Genomic DNA, 16,008 nt, shown 5'->3' with positions numbered 1-16,008 from the left:
AAGGATCAATGACATGATTCTCTCTCTTTTTTTGTTTTGTTTTGTCTGCATCTATTAATTTATTTTTTAAAAATACATAATTTAAATTTGTAATTAACTTGTAATTATTTAGCAATTCATGATTGAAAATTGCTTCTACACTATTTCTCTACACCATAGAGAATATTTTTCCTTTTATAATGGACATCATTTTTCACTGACGCACAAGTTAAGTTGAGAAGCTCAAGCGGTTTCGGTTTCAATAACACGGCAGCATCATCTGTGCAAATCATAAGCAAATCCGCTTCCACTCATGATGACATTCAAGGCACGGCGCGTGTTTGCATAGAAGCAGTGAAGAAATGTAAATGACCTCATCATTTCACTCTATTCTGATGACAGATTGCCTATGGAGTCCTGCGGTCATGTATTAAAAAGTTAAGACTACGTGACAACGATCCAGCAGTGAGAGGAAATGCTGAGTGTGTGAAAAAATTATTCCACACTATACGAAGCCATTTGGCAGGAGATTGAGCCCATATTCACAGCCTTTCTTTTCAAATAAGAGTTTGAGAGCTCGGGCTAATAGGTGGTCCTGCGCTTTTTACGATTTCAGCGATTAAAGCGGCTTTCTGCGCAAATGTGCTTTCGAAAGTCATCGTGCCAATCTCTGCATAGTGGCAGCTCATTTCAACAGGTGTTTCCTGCTTCGGCGTGACTGAACTTTTGCTCTTGTGGCCCACTGAGAAACTTCAACTGATAACAACTGTGTTATTGTGAAACCAAAATCTGGTTCCCATGCTGCTCTTCACATGTGTCTAGTGTCTAATCACATTTCAGGTGACCTACTTATCAGCAATACTGCACAAAATGGAAAATGCACAAAATGCATTTCTTTCATGAAGGAAAAGTGCTCCAATTCAGTATCAGGAAAAAACACGGAAGGGTCAGAAATATTTGCTCGTATTAATATTCAACATAACGTTCTGCAAGCGAGGGAGCGATTCGAGATAAAACGGTGGACATCAGAACGAGAGGGATTTGTTCTGTGTGATCAATAGTTGTGTGGGTGAGCGTGCTTTATGAAGGAACAAAACACACAATCAGTTCTCTCTTCTCTATGTTGGACGACATGCATCTATCCAATCAGAATGAAAGATTATGCCATAGCTCAAATATTCTGCTAAAACATCTATTCATCCAGGAATTTTCATTATGTTCCTTTAGCTCAAGTGGTAGACCACAGTGCTAGCATCGCCAAGGTCAAGGATTCCCAGAAAACACAAAGGCTGATTAAATACTTAGATATTCTTTAAATAAAAGCACTTACGAACTGCATATCTTTTTATAAATGTACCATACAACATCATCTTCTTCTGATTCACATTGTGCCTACACTGTAAAAAGTGATAAGTTGACTTAACTTAAAAAAATTGAGGAAACCCGTTGCCTTAAAATTATTAAGTAAATAATAATAGTAAAAGAAAATTTAAGTGAACTTGACAGCGGGTTTTCTCAATTTTTTTAAGTTATGTCAACTTATCACTTTTTACAGTGTAAACAAAAATGTGGTAAAATAACTGGAACTCGTATCCTCTCATGGCTTCTTGCATCTTCGCTGCTTTTATAAAATGGCAGTAAACGCAACATAATAAAAAAGAACACCCTTGTTAAAAAAGATAAATTCATTACAATATTAATTGGAATTTTTTCTAAGTATTAGTTCATTAAAATAACTGCAGGTTGTTTAAATTAGCCAAGCAATGTAGCAACTTAGCACCTTAGCATTAATAATCTAATTTAAAATAGATTCTTCGAAGTTGTAAATAAAACAAAGATTATGAGTATTTTATAAATTGGAAAACACTATTTCAGTCTTTTTACGTCACAATTCACATTTAATTGAATGCGTTACTTACCGTTCCTTTGCAATTATTTCTGAAATTTACTAGCAATTTCTGAGCTGAAATTATTTCAAAGTAAATTCTACACTAGTCCTACAGTATAAAAGAATGGTAACACTTTAGTTTAGGGTCCAATTCTCACTATTAACTTATTGCTTATCAGCATGCATATTACTAGGATATTAGCTGTTTATTAGTACTTATAAAGCACATATTCTGCATGACCATATTCTACATCTTTAATCCTGCCCAATACCTAAACTTAACAATTAATCAGTAATTAGAGGAGTTTGTTGAGGCAAAAGTCATAGTTAATTGTTAGTTAATAGTGAGAACTGGACCTTAAAATAAAGTGTGACCACAATAAATTTTAAGATGTCAAAAAGCACTCTAAAGTTAAGCTAATTGCATTTAATATAAATTGAAACTATTTTAATTAAACTGCAATCAACATGCAATTAAGTGTCAAAAAAAAAAATCAGTTGACTGTATATTCTCTTAAAGTATATTATTCCACAATAAGTAAACTGTTTAAAATTATGCTTAAGTTTACTTCTTTTTCACAAGGGGTAAAATATAATATTAAAATATATAGCCTTCATGTATATAAAATTAAGTTTGATGCAACAGGTCAAATCAAAATTTATTTTAAACACTGCTATTCTGAAATGCTGGAAGTGTCAGTGTGATTTGACTTTCAAAGCAAAAATGAAATTTAATTTTGGTTCCCACACAAAAATGTCTAGGGCTGTTGAAAGGTCACTGCTGGCCATGTTTTAGACTACTGAGTTAGCAAAGCCCATTATTTAGCATGAGTCAAGCCCATCTTGTGTCTATAATACACAATAGCTGAAAGCGTGCCAGCTGAACCTCAGGAATTATCTTATTATCTTACATATGGGAGTTATTATAAACAGGAGTACTGTTATTGTTCAAAGACTTTTATTGTTGCGGTAGATTGCAAGCCTGCCAAGTATCGCAACAGGTGACTGCACTCTGTAAAATGGGCTCTAATGTCAGTTAAAATAACTGAAAATCAAAAAAGTGCTGCCTAAACCTGTTAGGGATCGACAGTCAGACAGGCTGAGCAACTGTTATCATCTGATAAATTATTCACCACAAACATGTCTGTTGTACCTGATGAACATGAGTTGCTCGACAGCCTGGATCCCTTTGAATGTTAAAGACGTGACACAACTCACCCAGTCTTATCATATCAACAGAGTAGTTTTGATATGATATCGTGGCTTTGCGCAGCTTGTCAGTGAACAACGGCTCTGTGTAGTAACTGCTGCTCTATGTGAAAACATGCACGTGATGGAAATTACCGCTGATTAAAGAACCGGCTTTACTGACAAAATGCGCATTAAATATTGCATGCGATATATCGTGCAGCCCTAGTTTTATTCAGTGGGCTCTTTCGGGTATTCTTTGAAAATATATGAATCTCTGAAATACATGCTTCTCTCTCATTTAGAGTGATCTGCTTAACTTATCGATGTCGCAGCAATTAATCACTGTTTTTTGTGACAAAAATTTGCTAGCATTCATTTTCAACTCATTCATCAAAGAACAACCTCTTAAATGCAACCTAGTGTTACAATATTGAACACATTTTGTTATATGATGTCTATTTTGCTTAGCAATATTGTCTATTTATTAATTTTTTATTAAATAGTTCCATGCTTGCTAGTTTCTAGATAGACCGTAAAGGCCCGTTCACACCAAGGACGATAACTATAAAGATAACGATATTAGCGTCCACACCAGTGAACGATATCCTCTGTTTATTCTAAGCGCACGCTCATCTGCCGCTTTAAAATCTCGAGCTCCTTATAGCAGGATGGATTCTGATTGGATGCCGATGTTTGTATAGTTCATCAACTGGAAAAAATCATTCTGACAGTGATTCCAACGATATTGTTTCTCTGTGCCTTTATCGTTATGGATTCTTTAATATTGAAAATGATTTTTAGAACTATATCTTTATGGTTATCTTTATAGTTATCGTGCTTGGTGTGTGAACAGGCCTTGGTGTGAAGTCTGTATATTAGTTGTGGGATTTTTACATTGTTACGTTGTTATGCTAATAGATGGCGACAAGTGACTTTGTGAGTAAATTATTATGAGTGAGTCATTTAATCGTTTGGAACGAATATGCTGTTTCAAAAATATTAACATCATATCAACTAATTAAACCTATTATGATGTTAATGACATGACTGTTTTTAGAGCTCTTTGAGCGTTAGGAGTCAATGCTCTCATTGAGTTTGATTGTGAATAATATTATTCAAAGTAATCAAGCAGTAACTGTCATGTAATCAATACTGCCAAAGAACTTCATGAAGTTACACAAAGAGATTTCAAATGAAACTGGTAGTTCATTAGTTACTTTTTTGTAACATGTATCCTTGAACTTTACAATTTTGAGCCATGAATCTTAGTAACGTTTAGAATAATAAATCAATCTCACTCAAGCAAGAATGTGTGATGGTCATATATCTGCACAACAAGTCTACAACAAATATGTAAAAAAGATATGTTTCAAAGAACTTCTTAATTAAAGAAGTAAAATCATTTTTTTATCATTTCCAGAATCATTAAATACTTTTAACCTCCCCTGAACTGTGGCAGTCTGTCAACTGTTTTAATTCCCAGTGTTGTCCCAATGTCTTAGCTTTAGGTCAGCAGCTTTACATTCTTGCTGACTTCATCAGGAATATATTTCTTCAATTTTATTCATTCTTCAAATGTATAAATTCCAATTCATTTTCTATTCCATTACATCTGAACCCTGGCAATAATAAGAAGCAATCCATTTTACTCTTGATGAGATTTGAAGTGCATCTCAATCTTGGGCAGATCCCAAATGAACTCATATTTAAAATTATGAACATGAAAAATGAACATTTTATAGTTCTGTCCAAGTAAGCCTTGAATTTCTGCTTAAACTATGATTCTACGTAAAAAGGCTTTGTGAATTATAGAGATGTACGAAATGACAAATTTCCAGGGGGTTGCCTGAAGAACTAGTTAGGTAATTAGTCTTAAGGAAAACGCTATATAATATAATAAGCTGGTTTTGGGCTTGAGACAGAGCTAGACAGAGTGCAGCGGAAAGGAACAGAATGCAAGAGGTCTGGAGATGCATTTTTAAAAACACAACACAGTAAAATGTATTATACACTGGACAAAAAACTAAAAAACTAAATCAAACTTACAAATTGCAACCCAAGATCATTGGAAATATGTGACTAAATCCTAAAATACGTTGCTCGGGATACATTTCGAAGTACTTTTGGGATGACACATCCACAAAAGGTGCTACCGTTTTTTCTCCATCCTTTTTCTCTGGTGGATACAAACCTGTGGATACAAAATGGCACTAAAAGTTTAATGCTCTATTCAAGTTGAAATTAACCTACCACATGCACTACACTCTACCCTAAACCTAACCGATGAAAATGCATTTGCATTTTATTGGTGTTTTATTACCACATGTTCGTTTCTCCTGGAAACTGCTGTGAAATGTATGTATGGGTACGTTCAGGTACAATATTTCCAATGATTGTCAAATTGACTAGATGGTTGCTGAATGTAGTTGGCCATTGTGACCAATCCCTAACGATTGTTATGACAGAACACTTAAACAATGGAAATGAAATAAGGTATTGATGCATTTTGTATATTTAAAACCCTGCTGATTACAGATAGCTCATGATTGCTTTGACATACACTGACAGCCTGTTCTGATAGCATAATGACTTGTTAATTGTGATGAGATGTGTTCTTGTCAAGTACCAATAGATGTTCAGTGAGACTTTTTCAGTATGACTTTGTGTTTATAATAAAACAAGCTTTCCTTTCAAAAGAAGTTCACATTTAACTACCAAATCCATAGATATTTAGTCTGTATTGTATTGTGATGTTACGTTTATTCATTGTTTGCTGAATCCTTTTTTCGTGAAGAGTTTGTACATAAATCTTTTTTGAGATATGGTTTGAAGTGTCAAATCTGGTCATAAAAATTAATTTGCTTTGCAATTAGCTGGAAACGCAATCAAAGTTTGAGCAATACAATCAGGGAAATAAAAAAACAGCTAATTTACCCAATGTTACAAAAACAACTCTTAATTTCATTAACCTTTATGAAAACAGCAAACTTGATGATTAACCTTTCTTTAAAGCAGTACAAGAAAGGGAACTAAAAAAATGGGATTTATGTTAAGCAGAACTGACACAATTTGTCATGCTGGGAGTTGTACTCATCATTTTAATTTAGAAGATAGGAGGCAATTCCTCAACTTTGACATGAAATACTATGCGGTATCCTTCACCTGGACGAGCTGGCAGCACTGCACAGCTGTGAAATGAATGTCCGCTCTTGCATTACATGCATTCCCAATGATTTGTGTACAAATCAATAATCAAAATGATGGCAGCAGGTCTCAACCCCTAGTTGCCCCCCTGTAGCTCATATTTCTATTTGTCCTACCAATATTTTTCACTTGCTGCCCCTCCACAAAAAATATAATCTTTCATCTGTCTTTACAATATATATTTGTTTTTCTGTACTATATATATATATATATATATATATATATATATATGTGTGTGTGTGTGTGTGTGTGTGTGTGTGTGTTGTGTATATATACATAACACATAACAAATCTTTTATAATTTACTACAAATACCTTAAATGTAATGCCATGACAGTGACTCTGAATTAAACATTTTGTTGCCATATGGTGCAAAACTTTACTGATTTGTATCACTCTGGCACTATCGCATAATTCTGAAATATTTACAACAATGTTCAATTATCAACACAAAACCAAATGTTTAAGTTTGCAAGTCATTAAAAAACACATATACAGTATGTGAAACTTGACTTTTTTTTTTCTAAAGTGAAGCATATTCTTCAGATGCAGAGGGACACTGCAGAAAATGAAAAATTTAGCAGGAGCTGATTGCACAGATGGCGAGGCAATGAAATTTAAAAGTTTACAGCCATAAATGAGTTGGGTGGATGTGTCTGCTGGCACATCTAGCAGATGATATACAGGGGCACCAGCACTTTCTTGTGGACGAAACTACATTTACCTGCACAATGCTCTGGCACAAACATCATTAGCCCAGAGACCTTTCTAGAAGCACAACAGGGGATTGTGCACCTGCTACTGCTTGACAAACTCCCTCTCTGCCCGGGTGTTTGGTTTTAAGGGCACTGTGGTCCTCTGCCAGACCCAAGCAGCCAGAAAATTCAACTCCCAGCAGAAGTTTATGATTTGAGACAAATATAAACACCTGCAAAAAGCCAGATTTGCCCAGGTTTTTCCACATCAATATGAGAGCCAACAGCATTTTTAGAGTATACATGGCAACTTTGTCTTTCGCACACAATCCGTGACCATTTTCTTAATGTTCCCACATTAAAAATAACTTTGGCTTTGAGAGCTTAAAAACCTAATCTTAACACTCAGTTTATACTGCCACGTTGAATAAAGCAAAAAGGTTAACATGTCAACCTCATTCCAATATGCTAGCTCCGATAATGCTGTTGGCTCCTCAATTCAGATCAATAATATCTAGCCCATTCCCAGAACAGTGCTGGGAGCTCTCCAAACATCAAAAGACCTTGACACAGGACTTGGGAACTGGCTGACACTGCATGCACCTCAACAACTTCGCTGAACCTTTAGAAATTAAATAAAGTTGGAAGCATACAATAAAATACTGCAACTGTGAGTTACAGTAACTGCACGCCTCCACACACACAGAAAAAGGTTGTCTGCTTTACCATTTCTCGGCTGATATGAGGTCAATGCATCCTCTTAAGAGCGCATTCAAGGACTGTTTCCGTATGTTTAAAGTTAATTAGTAACCCAAGTGGCGTATATGAAGTAGACTTTGGAGCATAGCTCAGACAGTATTCATTGTACATTCAAATAAAAGATTGGTCATTTCATTTATTTTTCCAGTGGTGCATTAAGATATGAGATATTTAGCTCACTCAATATGAAAGGAATAAAGGAATAGTTCACCCAAACTCAGGCCATCTATGTAGATGAGTTTGTTTGTTCATCGGAACAGTTTTGAAGAAATTTTGCAGTTCGTGACTTGCTCACCAATGGATCCTCTGTAGTGAATGGGTGCCGTCAGAACGAGAGTTCAAAAAGCTGATAAAAACACCACAATAATTCACACGTCTCCATCAATGAATGTCTTGTGAAACAAAAAGCTGTGTGTTTGTAAGAAACAAATACATCATTAAGAAGTTTTTAACTTCAAACTGATGCTTCCAGCTAAAACCCTCTATTCATTCTCCAGTGAAAAATTGCATGACTGAAAAGTAAACGTTGTCTTGTCTGAAAGGTAAACTGCCTTAATGATTTGTGTGGATTACTTGTGGATTACTGTGATGTTGTTATCAGCTGTTTGGACTCTCATTCTGACGGCACCCATTCACTGCAGAGCATCCATTGATGAGCAAGTGATGTAATGCTAAATTTCTCCAAATCTGTTCAAATGAACAAACAAACTCATCTACATCTTGAACGGCCTGAGGGGGGAGTACATTTTCAGCATATTTTCATTTTTGTGTGAACTATGCCTTTAAGCGGATACTTTTTCTCTTGCTATAGTGATAGGGCTGTATCTTCAGTGAGTGTTTATCAAGAAAGGCAAAAAACTCACATACAAATCAGGACCTCACACTTGAATATTTCAGATTGGCAAGTAGTAGCTAATTCTGCTTCTTCTTCTAGAGAGAAGTCACAGTTTTTAAAAGCAAAACACTGTTTGTACCTAAAAGCAGGTTTTAGGCTTCACATATTTCTGTCATTAATTTTTATATTTGTAGATAAACCTTTAAATCCCTAACTGAATATCAGTTGTTGTTGTTTTTCCCCACAAAGAAAATTGCTGCCACTAATTTTATGGTGCCTTCAGGAATGCAAATAGCACAAGTGACAAAAATACATGTATTGTGGGTGGAAAGAGCTTAAAGCAGGAAGAGGTTTTAATTTTTTTTAGATCATTTATCCTTTTGATTACGGAGAGAAAATGACTCTAATCTGTGGCGTATTAAGGAATTAAAAATGTTCTTTTTAAATGAGGCATGCTGTTTTGGTTATTTTTCAATAAAAATAATATGACATAAGAATAAAAGAGCCTGTCATTAATAGTCACACATGGCTGATCATTTCTATTATACCCCCCAATGTCTAAAATAACTAATTTCATAAAAATAAACTGCACCAGTTCTGTCAAAACCAGCTGCATCATCACGTTCATAACAACACAATACATAAAGCAAACATACATAGTTCTTCTAACAGCAATAACCAGTCACTTTCTTTTCTCATGCATGCCAACTGTTACTTTCATCCCCAAGCTGCCCACTATGCATATGCAGGCATCATATTCCCCTGTATGAGAAACATTACAGAAGGAATCACAGCCAAAGGATGCATATGCCATCTGTGACCATGCATGCAGTCTGACCTAATGACTCCTCTATTGTTCAGGTCCAGCGATCTCAGCTCGACTGTCTGTTGCACATGCAGACAGATATTTGACATTCCATTATCATTGAAATCAAGTTTGGCAGTTTTATGACACCAGTGTCAAACACATTGATCAAGCACTATTCATAATCTCCAGTATGAAACCATTAGGTTGAGCTATAGAATTTAAGTGATTCTTCAAATAGGGGAACATATTTGTCCACTTCGATGATTTTAAAGGTTTTTGTTTTTCCCCCAATTTTTCTTTTCTTTTCTCATTTAAAAAAAAAAACTGATTAAAAGACATTTCAACTTTTGTACAGAGCCAGTGCTGATTTCTGAGATAGATAAGCCCAAATTTTCTCCACTCTTTTAAACTTCCCTCCTTCATTTTAAAATAAGACACGTTCTTCCATGCAAATAAACTTTTTAAATACATATAACATTTTCAGTTTATTTTATATTGGTGTATATGATTAGTATTTTCAAACCTGCTGCTGCTACTAAGCAAAACATTTTGAAGAACAATACATTTTTTTCCATAAAGATTTATATTTGGTTATGATGGTGTTAAAGCAAATTGACAGGGAAGGTGTTTCTGCCAGTCCAGCCAAGCAATGAATGAATGAATGGATGAATGAATGGTCCTTACCAAGCTGGTTATTTTTTTAATTTCTGAAACAATTACTTTCTTTTTAACAGCACACATTCCAAATGAATTGCCTGCTGGCTAGATAACTTGCATAGCATGTTCAAGGCTTATTCAACTTTCTCTCTGAAAACGTGTCAATAAAATTACAATCATGCATAACATCAAAACTCCACCCCATACAACGCATTACACCAAAATTCACTTGAAATCTGATCAAGGCCATGATCAGATATGTATTCCAGGGAAGCAGTCTACACGTTCAGGCGGTTTCATTTCAAGTAAAAGTGCCTCTAATTGAAGAATCACCCATATATCACAACACTGGAGTGTTTTATATGAAGCTGCTGTGTCACATTCAAAGCCCATCAGGTGGTAATACGCTTTTCTTACCTTGTGTGACCGCTCTCAACACGTGGACGTGCATGCAGAAAAACGCCCACCAACTCCAAGTGCACAACGCAAACTTTTTCTTTCCATTCCCGCCGACATTCCTCCCGGAGAAACGCGTAAAAATCTTGGAGGAAGCGCTCTTAGGATCACACATGATGGCATTCTCGTCCACACATGCGAGAAGTGCTGTTGAGCAAGTACGGGAAGCGTCGCCTCCTGAGTAAACACTGTCCTCCTCCGCTGCCGTGTTGCGTCTCCCAGGTCGGTGTGCTATAGGCAAACCTGTGAATTGTCTCTGTGTGGGATCAGATCCACCGGCGTCCATTCCGGTAATGCGCGCGCTCCCTTCCGCAAGTTTAACTCTTATGATCGAGAACTGACGGTTACAACGCGTGCATTGCGTCCAGCTGAAAGTTCCCGGTGAAGTCGGCAAATAATGTGCTGCTTTTCATTAACAGTTACTGCGAGCGAAAGCGCGCGATCACTGCACACGAGTCATTACGGGTTTATGAATATACTGAGTCTGGCGGTAATTACATTTATGCATTACACTGATGAAACCACACTGATTCACTTTACAGGATCCAGTCAGCCTTTTTTTATTTCCTCTCGAAAATAGTATTTAGCCCACTTTAAAAGCACACTCACTTAGCCTGATATATCCCCACAAAGTCGCAAGATCCGCTCTTACTTTGCAGATGCAGTGCTGCTCCTGCTGTTATTTCAACATGTTGCAAACCATAACCAACCAACCAAACTGTCAGTCGAGTGGTGTGCACAAACTATCGATAAGGATCCAGACGGTTGGATGCATGCAGCCAACGTAAACCAACCTACAAACTGTATGCGTACTAAATAAGACCTCTTAAATTCACCGGCAGTGCCTGATGAAACGTCGCAGCGAATGTGATGCTAAAAGCGAATCGGTAAATAGATATAGCAAGGTATCCCAGCGTACTTTTGAGCAGCTAAAGCAACAAGCGGCTGTTCGTTGCTCCGGCTCACAGCGAACTGAAGCGAGTGCAATAATGTAGTGTACAGGTCCAGCGCACTTACAGCAACTTCCATTGAGAGCTGCAGTCTCTCTCTCGCTCACCTCCGCCCCACTAAAGACTCATTGGCTGCCGCTGCTGGAGGCAATACTTTATACAGTCCTTCAGAGAGATTCAAGTATTGCAGCAGTGCTGTGTGTTTGTTTATATATTACGGGTCCGAATTATACGGAGGTCGTATCGGAAATATGCCTTAGAGGATATTAAAACAAATTGTTGCGAGGGTGGGTCGTTACGAGTATAAGTTTAATCATAAATATTACGAAAGGAACATTTCTGTAGCGTTTTAAACGACTTTTCAGTAAACTAATAAGCATAGTGCTCCCAGTCAGACGTTTGCAAAAACAGTCGCGCGAAGTCGCCACAGCAACGGTCTCTTGAGCGCCGAGTCAGAAGGCTAGTCAAAATATAATTGTTGTCGTTATTTATTGCCGATTCTTCAGACGTATTTATGAAGAAATGGAAACTAAAAATAACTTGTAAAAAGTCAGAGCCTAGATGTGGCCGCCTTATGGCTGACAAGAGACAAACTTCAACAGATTGAGCCTCAAAAATTATCTTTAGAAAGCGCTGTCCACCTGTCTGGCATTGTATATCAAAAACTAGCCTATAGGCTTAGGCTACATATAAAAATGTATTGGCCTTTCTCTTATTAAAACAAATTAAACAACCAAACAAAATATAACTACAAATACAGTAAGCTATATAACTAGATAATAACAGAATTAATGATTAGGTTACTCAAACAAAATAATTTTTAAATATGATTTCAGGGGCCGGTTGCATAAACTGTTCCTATTAAAAATTTAGTCATCTATTTATTTATTTTTTCTTCAAGACTGCTGGTCATAACTTTTTTAATTCAGTTATTAAAGGTATTATTTGTATTGGAAAAGTAAGACTGGTTATATGCAACTGGACCCAGGTCTAGAAATTAGGCTACTCTGGAAGCTAATAGGTAACTGAGTTTTGACGTATTATAAGGCCTAATCATTTTGCCTTCACAAAATGAAATTAAAATATTATGAATACTTGCTATAAGTAAAGGTCTCACATTAATTTGTTAATGTTTTAAAGTAGCTTCTTATTTCAGCAGACACAATTATTATTTTTTTTATTGTAAAATGTCACTTAAAACTTGATATTGCTCATCAAGTTACAGTATATGCAACACAGTAAAATGAAAGATCATACATGAAATATGGACAATTTTTGGCCTAATTCCTTACAACTTACCTCTCTCATTCACAGAGTTTTTGTTCTTCTGTCCTCTATCATCAGATCAAGTCATCTCACACACTTCTGTTTATGTTAATTAACACAGCTCAGGCTATGTAAATATGTGTGAATCAGCTTTCTGTTCTACAGAGATAAATAGCTTGGTTTAGCCTTGATGTCAGAAACAAGAAAATTGACCTGAAAAGGCACAAAGTTGCTTGTCTTTCCAAGTGAATGATTCCATTACATAGTTTGGGCTCTTAGAGTTCATATGTTCCACTTTATGAGCAGTAGGAAATTGTAGGGATATGATCAAACTTCTAACCCTATAAGTATTAAGCTTTGACATTTAACTCATCCCACGCTTTTGTTCTCTTAAAAATAAAGGCTCTTTATTAACTTTTAAGATGGAACCTTTTTCACTGGACAAAATGTTATATATATTGTTCTTTATATTATTAAAATGTACTTCACACTAAGAAAACGGTTCTTTGGAGAGCCCAGAATGGTTCTTTTATGGCTAAAAAAACTTTTTTTTTTTAAACACACCTTATGGAACTTTTTTTTTTAAGAGTGTACACACGACTGATAAAAAGGGAGGTGTTTGGACTACCTATTTTAAATTTTCAAAAGGAAAACACATATAAAAAACTTCTTAGAGAACATGTACAGTGCAGTGTTCGGTTTTGTGCTTAATATAATACTTACATTGTCACAAAAGCCTTCAGCTTTAGAAACCCAAACCTTTAGCTTGACGCTTTGCAATTAAGACTTTAAATGCCACATATAATCCACCTGAATGTCTCATTGAGTCTAAAGGCTACCTGAGGCCTTTAATTGCTCAGGCCAGTCTAATAATTCATTCTGCAACTGATATTTATGAGAGAAAGAAAGAAAAGGAGAACCAAATAGCTAAGAAAATGCCTTTGTCATCACAGCAGGAAACAGTCGGTTTCATGAATGCAGATTATGTTCTATTAATGCAATACAAATAATCAGCGCCGGCTCCGTCATACCAAACAAGAAGTCCTTTCATCTCTTCAATGTTAACAAATTTGAGCAAGATCGTTTATGTCAATGCATTCTTGTAAATGAAGCTCTCAGTGTTTACCTGAGTTGTAACTGTCAAAGCCGAGGGGATGTTTGATAAGGCTGTTGAGTCACACGATGTCTGGGTTATTTATCACCTCACCTCTGTGATCCATGTGATTCATCAGCTTGAGAGATTTTTCATAATCAAAGAGGCCCGTGATGGTTTTTAGACAGCCGACACGATTATTGTGTGTTTGTCGCTGTGCCCGACTGAAGGTGCGCGTTGTTTTCGTGCTCAGCTTTTCATGTTTCTGATAAGAGATGATGCATATGGCGAGCCGCTCGGCGTAAATGCCTCTGCATCTGTTTGTTTCAGAGCCCTGTCTGCGTGGCAAACAGTGTTGAGACAAAGCCAGCAACAGCAGGGCCTGTTTATTTCATGCCTTTCAGATCCAGGTCCTGTTTCCTGTCAATAAATAGTTAGTGTAAGCTGTTTGTCTGAGAACAGCCCATCTCATATCCTGAAAATGGGTTACTTCTATGCTTGTGTGGCCTCAAGATCACTCGAATCCCACGTTTCCTCAAGCCTGTCACAGCCCATCCCCTGCTGGCCACGTTCATGGTTATATCTCAATGAGCAGGGCTTTGACTCGGAGCAAACTGGGCTACCTTTCTTCAGTGGCATCCAATAAATCATTTCTTTCTCTTATCTAAGGCAGAACCACAAGGAGCGTGCAATCAGATGAAAAGGAGACGTCAACCCTTTAGTGCAAGTGTGGCCATGGGGCTTGTTGTCGCCATGCTGGGGGGTTGAGGTGCTGGATATCAGAGAGATGAGATAATACATGGCCCGGCTTAAGAAGTCATGATCCTCAAGTGTAGTACCTCAGCCCCCTGTCAGATACAGATCAATGCCCCTACCGAATATCTGTGCAAATGTATCTTATTCTTTTTTTCAGGATGATAAATGACTTATCGTCATGGCAATAAATGTTCTCCTCTGCTGGAAGAAAGATAGGCTCTCTGGATAGATTCCACAGCATATTTATCTATTTCTGCTTAAAATGTGCAAGTGACATTTCTGATTGGTTCTTCAAGTGCCTCAGGGTTCAATGGAGACTTCACCAAAAATGAAAATTCAGTCTTCATTTACTCATCCTCATGTCGTTCCAAACCCATATGACTGACTTTCTTCTGTGGAACATCAAAGGCAATGGTTTGAAGAAAGTTCATGCTGCCTTTTTCCATGTAATGACAGTGAATGGTGACCGTAGGACATAATTTAATTTGTCAATATGACTAATCCGATATATTCTATATAGGCCTGGTTTCACAGACAGGGCTTAGATTAAACCAGGATTAGGCCATAGTTCAATTAGGACATTTAAGTAATTTTTATTAGAAAAAACATTACTGGTGTGCATCTTGAGACAAAACAAAGGCACTGATATATTTTAAGATGAATCAGTGCACGTTGAAACGGCTCAGAATTACATTTTAGTCTGGGACTAGGTTTAAACCATGTCTGTGAAACTGGGGGATAGTCTTTTAAAGCAGCTTATATCAGATTAGTCATATTGACAAACTAAATTATGTTTTTTGGGTTTTTTATTTTATTTATTTTTTGCTTTTTGGTCACCATTCATTGTCATTGTATAAAAAAAGGCAGCATTAACTTTTTTTTTTAGATAAGGTCTTGATAAATAAATACATAAAGGTAACAGAGCTTGGACATTCTGCTAAACTTCTCTTTTCATGTAGGACATAAGAGATAAAATCCATACAGGTTTGTAATGATTTGGGTGAATAAATCATGACAGAATAATTTTATGGAAATGACAGATACAGATTTTTCCATTCATGTCAAATTTGTCGATACAACTGATGTGATATATTTGTTTTGAATACTTGACTTGTAGAAAATCACATTAGTCATATTGTATATTGTCATATTGCCACACTTATGTTTGTTTGTTTGCTTTTTGTCCTCTTTGGTCACCATTCACTGTCTTCCAAACCGAAGAGAGTAAGTCTTGTATGTATATGTTGTTCCAAATCCATATGACTGGATATTCTGCAACATTGTCTTGACATAGAAATAAAATCATACAAGTTTGGAATGACATGAGTTGGAATAAATGATGACAGATTTGTCATTTTGTGAGCTATCCCTTTAAGAGGAAAAGTATCACTTTTTTGAGTAAATGATGTGCCTTGCACTGCCTTCAGCTAAAAGGGTTTGCGCATATTTTCTTATTTTGTCACACAATCAT

The 16,008-nt window shown here is 36.3% G+C and overlaps 1 protein-coding gene across 5 annotated transcripts in view; it reads right to left on the bottom strand.

The window, feature by feature from the left end:
* The window catches only part of sdk1a (sidekick cell adhesion molecule 1a), a 342,555-nt gene extending 331,031 nt beyond the window's left edge, over positions 1-11,524 (bottom strand). For 4 of the 5 annotated variants that reach the window (XM_058771492.1, XM_058771493.1, XM_058771494.1 and 1 more), the window contains exon 1: positions 10,434-11,524. In XM_058771492.1, coding sequence (XP_058627475.1) covers positions 10,434-10,758 — 325 coding nt within the window. In that variant the 5' untranslated portion in view covers positions 10,759-11,524. The remainder of the gene's footprint in view (positions 1-10,433) is intronic. The other variant, XM_058771496.1, reaches the window with a different exon arrangement.
* Between the last annotated feature and the right edge of the window lie 4,484 nt (positions 11,525-16,008).

This window comes from Onychostoma macrolepis, chromosome 03 (assembly GCF_012432095.1).
Source record: "Onychostoma macrolepis isolate SWU-2019 chromosome 03, ASM1243209v1, whole genome shotgun sequence".
Lineage (NCBI taxonomy): Eukaryota > Metazoa > Chordata > Actinopteri > Cypriniformes > Cyprinidae > Onychostoma > Onychostoma macrolepis.
Note: the sequence above shows the minus strand (reverse complement) of the source record. Positions and strands in the feature narration are given on the sequence as shown.